The sequence below is a fragment of the Hypanus sabinus genome, unplaced genomic scaffold, assembly GCF_030144855.1.
Source record: "Hypanus sabinus isolate sHypSab1 unplaced genomic scaffold, sHypSab1.hap1 scaffold_553, whole genome shotgun sequence".
Classification (NCBI taxonomy): Eukaryota; Metazoa; Chordata; class Chondrichthyes; order Myliobatiformes; family Dasyatidae; genus Hypanus; species Hypanus sabinus.
In genome coordinates this window covers 71,478-80,000 of record NW_026781414.1, presented here as the reverse complement: position 1 = coordinate 80,000, position 8,523 = coordinate 71,478, and the positions used below count along the sequence as shown (strand labels likewise).

General features: G+C 47.0%; 1 protein-coding gene across 1 annotated transcript in view; it reads right to left on the bottom strand.

Moving 5' to 3' along the window:
- Positions 1–4,688, bottom strand: part of LOC132389386 (gastrula zinc finger protein XlCGF26.1-like) — a 56,987-nt gene extending 52,299 nt beyond the window's left edge. Inside the window, exon 1 of the mRNA XM_059961913.1 lies at positions 3,524–4,688. Coding sequence (XP_059817896.1) covers positions 3,524–4,137 — 614 coding nt within the window. The 5' untranslated portion in view covers positions 4,138–4,688. The remainder of the gene's footprint in view (positions 1–3,523) is intronic.
- Positions 4,689–8,523: the final 3,835 nt, after the last annotated feature.

Genomic DNA, 8,523 nt, shown 5'->3' with positions numbered 1-8,523 from the left:
TATCATGGAATAATTGTGAATCGAAATGTCTGCACTGGAGGACACCGGGCTACACTCCATCCGTGGGAGCCAGCCGACCTGGAGTTTTGTCCGTATGAATCGACTGTGAATTGCCTGACTGGGTGATGGAACAACGCGAATGGCGCATTTATGTTAGAAATATGAGCAGAGGGAACCGCCGATGTGGATTTCATTTCATTCCTGTGCGGCTCAGACCAGTGATGTTGGTGTATCATCCCCTTTCCTTACTGCGGCCAGGAAGCGTTTAACCAGCTGTCATCTGATCGGTTTGGGAATTCACCCAGACTGAACCCATTTACAAAACTCGCGGAGAGTTCTCTGTCACGCCGATATTGCACACCGTCAGCGGGTTCATTTGTTCTGGGTCCAGTTTCCACCATTTGTAGCAGAAAAGAAAAACACAAGATGAAGTCTAATAATAATAATTTTGCTCTACTGCCCTGACAGGTAAGTTATTTCTCTGTTTTTCCCCCCTCTCGCTTGCAGTTAACCTGCTGGCGATTGTTATCCTGTCCCGAGGAAAGTGCGGTCTCTCCAAATGCATTACTCGGTACCTGCTGGGAATGGCAGCGGCCGATCTCCTGGTCGTTATCTCTGCTGAAGTGGACTGTTCTCATATACTTCTGGTCTTCCTTCCTCTATTGTAGCCCCGTTTGCAGGGTTGTTCGTTGCCTGCTCTTAGGAAGCACCGGGGTCTCTGTCTGGCTGACAGTCGCGTTCACCTGTGACAGATTTGTGGCCATTTGTTGTGAAAAGCTGAAAACAAAATATTGCACCGAAAGAACGGGGGTTGTGCTTATCGGGACAGTGAGTGTTCTGGGCTGTTTAGAAAGTATCACTTTCTACTTTACATTGGAGCCTTTGGTGATAATTGATGGAGTTTTCGATGGCTGTGTGACCAAAGACAGTTTCTATACGTCTCCCTCGTGGGCCGCACTTCGCATGATACATCGCGTTTTCATGCCTTGTCTCCCGTTTGTTCTGATTTTATTGTTCAATGCTCTGACAGTCAGGCGGATTTTGTCCGCAAATAAAGTCCGGATGGGGCTCCGGGGCCGCAGTAACGGAAAGAATGACAAGGACCCGGAGACGGAGAACCGAAGGAAATCGGTCGGTTTACTATTCACTATAACCGGTAGTTTTATATTTCTGTGGTTAACACTGGTGGTTTTTGATATCTACGTACTGATTGCAAACATCCCTCGTTACTCGGGCACTGACCCGATTTATATCGCAGCATCCACGGCGACGATGCTGCAGATCCTCAGCTCCTGCACCAACACATGTATTTACGCCGTGACACAGAGCAAGTTCAGAGAGGAGCTGAAGAACGCGGTGAAATACCCGCTGAAACTGTTAACCAAATTCCTTAAATCATAGAGCGACTTGTTGGTTTCTGCCGGAGATTTCAGCCAAACACCATGTTTCCTCCATAATCTATCCACTTGCCGATATGCAGAACCACGGGTAACAACTGAGCGCTCTGAAATACGCATGCGTTTTGTGATAATATATTTCACTCGCTGTTTAGCCCGTACGGGTGAAATGTGTCCTTCATCAAATGTGTAATATGTAGCGATCACCTCAGCTGTAATTCACCCGGATGGAGGGTTTATAGTCAGGCCCCGCCGGTTTTATTTTAATAATCTCCGTTACATCTGACAGCGTTTTACTCTGGGTTGATCCAGTTCGGAAGAATCCTCTCCCTTTTCTCCATTCTCTCCGTTGTTTCTGATTCAGCCTTTTCAGTGACGCTCACGGTGTTTTACTCCCAATACCTCTCACGTTGTCCTCGCTCACTCCTTCCCCCACGCCGGTGAGGGGAACGTGATCAGACTGATACATAGCGGAGTGTGTGTGTCTGTGTGTGTGTGTGTGTGTGTGTGTGTGTGTGTTGTGTGTGTGTGTGTGTGTGTGTGTGTGTGTGTGTGTGTGTGTGTGTCTTTCTTTACTTTTCCAACTCTTTTTCCATCTCCGAACTGCTCCGCTTTGTACTTTCCTATCTGCCTCTTTATCTCCATTCACATTCTGGGTCCCGTGAAAATCTGTTTCCTCTGTTCCCTGTTTCTCTCTGTCCGCACGTCCGGTCTCGATCTGAACAGAATTTAATCTCATTGCAGACTAGTGAGTTTCACCGTGAGGGAGACGTGATCGGGCTGAAATATAGCCTGTGTGCATTATTTTCCTTCTTTTTCAACTCCATCTCCATCTTCGACCTGCTCCCTCGTTGTCCACGCATATCTCCGGCTTTATCCTTGTTCACATCCCGAGGCCCCGTCACAGTCTGTTTCTTTCCCTCTGTTTCCCTCTGTTCTCTGTTTCTCTGTGGTCACAACTTCCGTCCGGTCGCGTGCTGAGTAAAGCAAATCTCACTGCAGGAACATATATTTATATTGATCATCAATGTACGCTGAAAATTAATCAACTTCCAGAGCCACGGGAAAAAAGCTATGTGTTTATTTTTTTCTGTCTCCAACTAACTAAGCTCTACCTGGAAGTTTTATCGATGTATGAAAAATTAAAGAATGATACTGGAAATCCGAATCAAAATTACTTTCAAGGATGTTGTACCGCTTCACAGGTGAGAGTACAACTTTTTAGTGATGCTTTGATGTTGTTTTATCTGAACTTGATTTCCTTCCTTTTTCAGGACTCCAGGTTATTGCTCTTGCTGTTCCTGCTCAAAGCTCCCAGATTTCTGTTTCCTGGTCAAACAGTGTTGTCAAGCAGTATTTTCACTGTCAACCACTTTTTCACTGTCAAGTCGGAGTTCTTGCTCCCATGTGCAGCTTCCCCACCTGAAAGGGACTGAATACGCCTACCCGAAGGTTTTAACTGGATTCCACTCAATGACCAAACAGCTTTCCTTCTTTTTCCTTTTTTATTTTTATTTTCGCAAGCGTGGCAGTTAATAATTATTAGTCAGTAGTCATAAATAACCAGCGGTAAGTCAGTCATTAGTCTAGTCAAGGTTAGTCATAAGTCATAAGGCAGTGGCAGTAGCATTAGCATTAGGATCAGGTGAAAAACTGGCTGCCTGTCGAACTTCGGAGACGATTTCGGACCGGCACCTCCGTTTCTCTACTGGATCGTTATGATTCCAAACTGGGTGAACCCTTTTGAAGGTCCGCGAGCTCTTCTTAAGCCTTGCGCCGTTTTCAAGAAGTGCCTGTGTGCGATGATCCCGATGGCGGAGTTCACCCAAACGCAGTGACAGCAGTGCTCCTCTCCCTGAAACAGTCTCAACAATTATTTAAAGTTCGGCATCTTACCGCGGGATGTGACGCTGCTCTCGGACTGCCACTGTGACGCTGCGGGGTCCGCCCAAATGTTCTGGGCAGAAACCGCCCTCAGGCAGAAGGTTCCGTCCTCTCTGCGAGTGAATTCTTGCTCTTCCTTGATACCTTCCTGAAACTCAAGTTTGACTTGACAATCATGCACATTTGGTGGAGATGGCCGAGAGAATCTCTTGCCAAAGACTGAGCAGGTGATCGGCCTCTACCCAGTGTGAACTCGCTGGTGTCTCAGTAGATTAGATGACAGCGTGAATCCTTTCCCACAGTCTGAGCAGGTGAACGGCCGCTCCCCAGTGTGAACTGACTGGTGTGCCAATAGTTTGGACGAGTGTGTGAATCCCTTCCCACAGACTGAGCAGGTGAATGGCCGCTCCCCAGTGTGAACTCGCTTGTGGTTATGTAGATCAGATGACTGAGTGAATCCCCTCCCACATTCTGAGCAGGTGAATGGCTTCTCCCCAGTGTGAACTCGCTGATGTCTCTGTAAGGTGGATGAATGACTGAATCCTTTCCCACATTCTGAGCAGGTGAATGGCCTCTCCCCAGTGTGAACTCGTTGGTGACTGTGTAGGGTGGATGAATGACTGAATCCCTTCCCACAGTCCGAGCAGATGAACGGCCTCTCCCCAGTGTGAACTCGCTGGTGTTTTTGTAGATCAGATGACTTACTGAATCCCTTCCCACATTCAGAGCAGGTGAATGGCCACACCCCTGTGTGTACTCGCTGGTGTGCCTTTAGTGTGGATGAGCAAGTGAATCCCTTCCCACAGTCTGAGCAGGCGAACAGCCGCTGCCCGGTGTGAACTCCCTGGTGAGCCATTAGGCCAGATGACTGAGTGAATCCTTCCCCACAAATTCAGCAGATGACCAGCCTCTGCCCAGTGTGAACTGCCTGCTGTGTCCACAGGTGGGAAGACCGACTGAACCCCTTCCCGCACACAGAATAGATGAATGGCCTTGCATAGTATGTAGTTTCAGTTGAGGTGACTGAGTGAATCCATTCCCACAGTCTGAGCAGGTGAACGGTCTCTCCCCTGTGTAAAATGACGGACGTGCCAGTTGGTCAGATGACCGAGTGAATCCCTCCCCACAGTCTGAGCAGGAAGGATGGCGGATTGAATCACTTGCTCCTTAAATATCTAGACAGAGACAGCACAACTGGCGTGTTGTGTTTGAATTCCCATAGACAAATTCCTTGTCGATTTTAACCTGTGAAAAGAGTTAAAAATCCATCAGTGGGTGAAGGACAACATTTGAGATGAGATCACTTGAGTTGCCAAGGTGCGATCCGACATCACACTGTTACAGTGAAGTTCAACACATTGGAGAATGAAATCACCTTCTAACTGGGCACAGTGCTGGTATCTGGGACGACCCTCAAACCCTCTGATGCTCTATAAGAATGGGGCACTTATGCCATCTCCAATCTGTGACTTGGCTGTGTTTGACTCTGTCCATTTGAATTAGTCCCTCTTCCCACTGAGCTGAAAGGGTGTCTGGCCCCACAGTAACAGAAACCCTCTCACTTAAATAGCATTTGTTGGCGTGTAGCTAGGGTTTTCCTTTATGTAATGTTAATATACAGTGCTACAGTTTCAATGCCATGTCAATATCTCCTGACCTGGCTGGTGGCGTAGTGGCATCAGTGCCAGACTTCAGGACGAAAGGTCCCGAGTTCGAATCTAGCCGGTTCCCCTGCATGCTTTCCATCCGTGCTGGGTTACGAGCTGGTGATCTCTTTGGAAACTCACCTGGCAGAAGTTTCCCCTCATGTTCCCCTGAACATTTCACCTTTCACCCTTAACCCATGGCCTTTGGTTATAGTCACACCCCATCTCAGTGGAGAAAGCCAGCTTGCTTTTACCCTACTCTAACCCTCATAATTGTAGTATACCTCCATCAAATCTCCCCTCATCCACATTCCAAGGAATAAAGTCCTGGCCTGTTCAATCTCTCCTTATAACACAAGTCCTCCAGACCGGGCAACATCCTTGTGATGACAAGGAAGGGGTTAGGGGGAATTGAGAGTGAGGGAGAGAGGGAGCAAGAAGGGAGGGCTGGAGTAATCTCGGGATTACTGACTGTGCCACGCGGCAGTGACAGTAGGAATGGAATGAGGTGGAGGATAAATGTGTGGCTGAAAGATTGGAGCAGGGGGCAGGGATTCAAGTTTCTTGATCATTTGGGACCTCTTTTGGAGCAGGAATAATCTGTACAAAAATGACGGGTTACACTTGAAACCTAGGGGGAACAATATCCTGGCAGGAGATCTGTGAAGGCTACTGGGGAGACTTTAAACTAGAATGGTTGGGGGGTGGGAATCAAATTGAAGAGACTAGGAGAGAAGAGGTTAGTTCACAAATAGAGAAAGCTTGTAGACAGTGTGAGGAAATCTAGGAATAATGGTGCATATTTCCCTGAAGGTGGAATCTCATGTGGTGAAGAAAGCTTTTGGTATGCTGGCCTTTATAAATCAGAGCATTGAGAATTGGAGTTGGGATGTGATGTTAAAATTGTAGGAGGCATTAGCGAGGCTAGATTTTGGAGTTTTGTATACAGTTCTGGTCACCAAATAATAGGAAAGGTGTCAATAGAGTACAGAAGAGAATTACCAGAATGTTGCCTGGGTTTCAGCACCCAAGTTACAGAGAAAGGTTGAACAAGTTAGGTCTTCATTATTTGGAGCATAGGAGGTTGAGGGGGGACTTGATAGAGGTATTTAAAATTATGAGGGGATAGACAGAGTTGAGGTGGACAGGTTTTTTCCATTGAGAGTAGGGGAGATTCAAATGAGAGGATATGAGTTGAGAGTTAAGGGGCAAAAGTTTAGGGGGCAACACGAGGGGTAACTTCTTTACTCAGACAGTGGTAACTGTGTGGAACAAGCTTCCAGTGGAAGTGGTAGAGACAGGTTCGATTTTGTCATTTAAAAAAAATTGTATAGGTATATGTACAGGAAAGGAATGGAGGGTTATGGGGTGAGTGCAGGTCAGTGGAATGAGGTGAGAGTAAGCGTTCGGCACAGGCTAGAAGGGCCGAGACAGCCTGTTTCCATGCTGTAATTGTTATATGGTTTTACCGCGTACGATTCTGGTCTCCATATCCAACAGCGGGGAGCTTTAACACATACGGGAACCAACTGCAGCTCAACCCCAGCTGATGCGGGTGTTTCTCCTGTTCAGGTGGCGGTGAGGAAGGGGTTAATCTCGGGTTTGTGTAAATCCAGGGCCGGTTGCAAGTGGCAAAGGGCCGAGACCGAGCCGGACAGCTGGAGGCTCCGGGGCTCTCCAGTCTTGCATCCCTGGTGTTAGTTTTGCACTGTGTCGGGATCGCGGGATCAGTTTGTTGTGGTTCCCCAAGCTGGGAGGGTGGACGTGGGTGAAGGGGGCCTGTCTATGTGTCGGTGTGGGATGAATGGTCAGAAGGGTGTGGGGCCACTGGTTGGGGTACAGTGGGTGATATGACGTGGGTGGATGGGCAAGGGGTAAATTACGTTGTCAACGAGGGTGGATCTGGTCCAATGAATCAGACAGCTCAGCTCGCATGTCCTTTCAGGAGGCCACAATTCTCTCATCATCTTAATCACTGACTAATCTTCCTGTTAACATTGAGTTTGTTACAGAGCCCCAGGGTCTGGGAATGGCTGGGTGGTAGGAATCAGAGGGTGATGGTGAGAGACTGTTTCTTAGACTCGAGTCCCATGCTTAGTGACGTTCCCTGGGGTTACACCCATTGCTACTTGTCATCTATGTCAATAATTTAGTTGAGAAAGTACAGGGTATGGGTAGAAAGATTGCAGCAAGTTCAAACAATTAATGTTTTTGAAAGACAGTCAGTATAAACACTCCCCTCTCTTTCCCTCTCCCCACTCAGAACTGACCAAAAGCTACATCAGAGGATGCAAGATCTTGAACTGAGTGACCACTGTGAGGGAATGGGAGTGGTTTCAAAGGGCTGGGCTGCTGGAAGCACATTACCAGACCTGGAGTGATTGCAACTGGGTCTGACAGAGGCATAACTGGTTCTTCTGGGCACATTCAGTCTCACTCCCCACTATTACCTACCTTCCCTTTTACAGGTATGAAATATCTAAAGGACCAGTGTTTGAGTAAACGAGACTCACCAAACATTCTCCTGATTGAATCACTGGAATCTCCGAGTCAGATGTGTTCTCTCCAGTCGGTGCTCTCAGTCCTCGGGCTGGTTCACTTGTTGCTGTTCCCTCGTCTTCAGTCATGGTTTGCCTCCAGTTGGGGTTTTTCTTCAAATAAATCTCTCACCACAGGTCTAACTTTAACCAGAGAGACAATGAAGCACATTAATAATGAAAAGGAGAACTAAACATTTCTGCTTAATGTTACTAAGAACAAAACTCACTGAAATTTAAACACTGAAGGCAGATTTAACGATCTCAGTGAACAATCTTTTATTGTCCCTCACATCTCACAGAACGATATGGGATAAGAAGGAGCCATCACTCAGTCATGGTAAGATATAAGACAGAATTAGGTGATTCGATCCATCTGGTCTGCACGGCTGATTTTTATTCCAGCACCATATCCCTGTCTTCCTCCTGTAAACCTGAAGCTACTCAGCAATCATGAATATATTAATCTGTCACAAATATATCCGAATTGGAGCCTCAACCAACCTCTGTGGCAACAAATTCCACAGATCAGACACCTTAAGGCCAATTTTTTTTTCTCATCTCAGTTTTAAAGAGAAGCATCTTTACTCTGAGACAGTGCTGTCAGATCACAGACTCGCTGTCTAATGGAAACATCCTCTCCATGTCCACTGTATCGAGGCTTTTCAGCATTCAGTCGGTTTACTTAACCATACATCCCTCCACCACCCCCACCATCCCTCTGAACTCCATTGAGCACAGGTCCAGAACCATCAAATGCTCCTCATACATAAAGCCGATCATTCCTGAGATTACTTATGTACACCTTGTTAGCAACAACTGTACTGAACACATTTCCAGGAATAACAAACAAATTGGTACCAGGATAATTTAAAGGGAACATTGTGCTTTCTTTTGTGTTCTACTATCACATGTGTTCGCGCGTGGCCAAGTGGTTAAGGCGTTCATCTAGAGATCTGAAGGTTGCTAGTTCGAGCCTTGGCAGAGGTTGCATGTGTGTCCTTGTGTCCAGATCAGCACATCACAGGAAACATTCTCACCCCGAGACTTCCCAGTCTC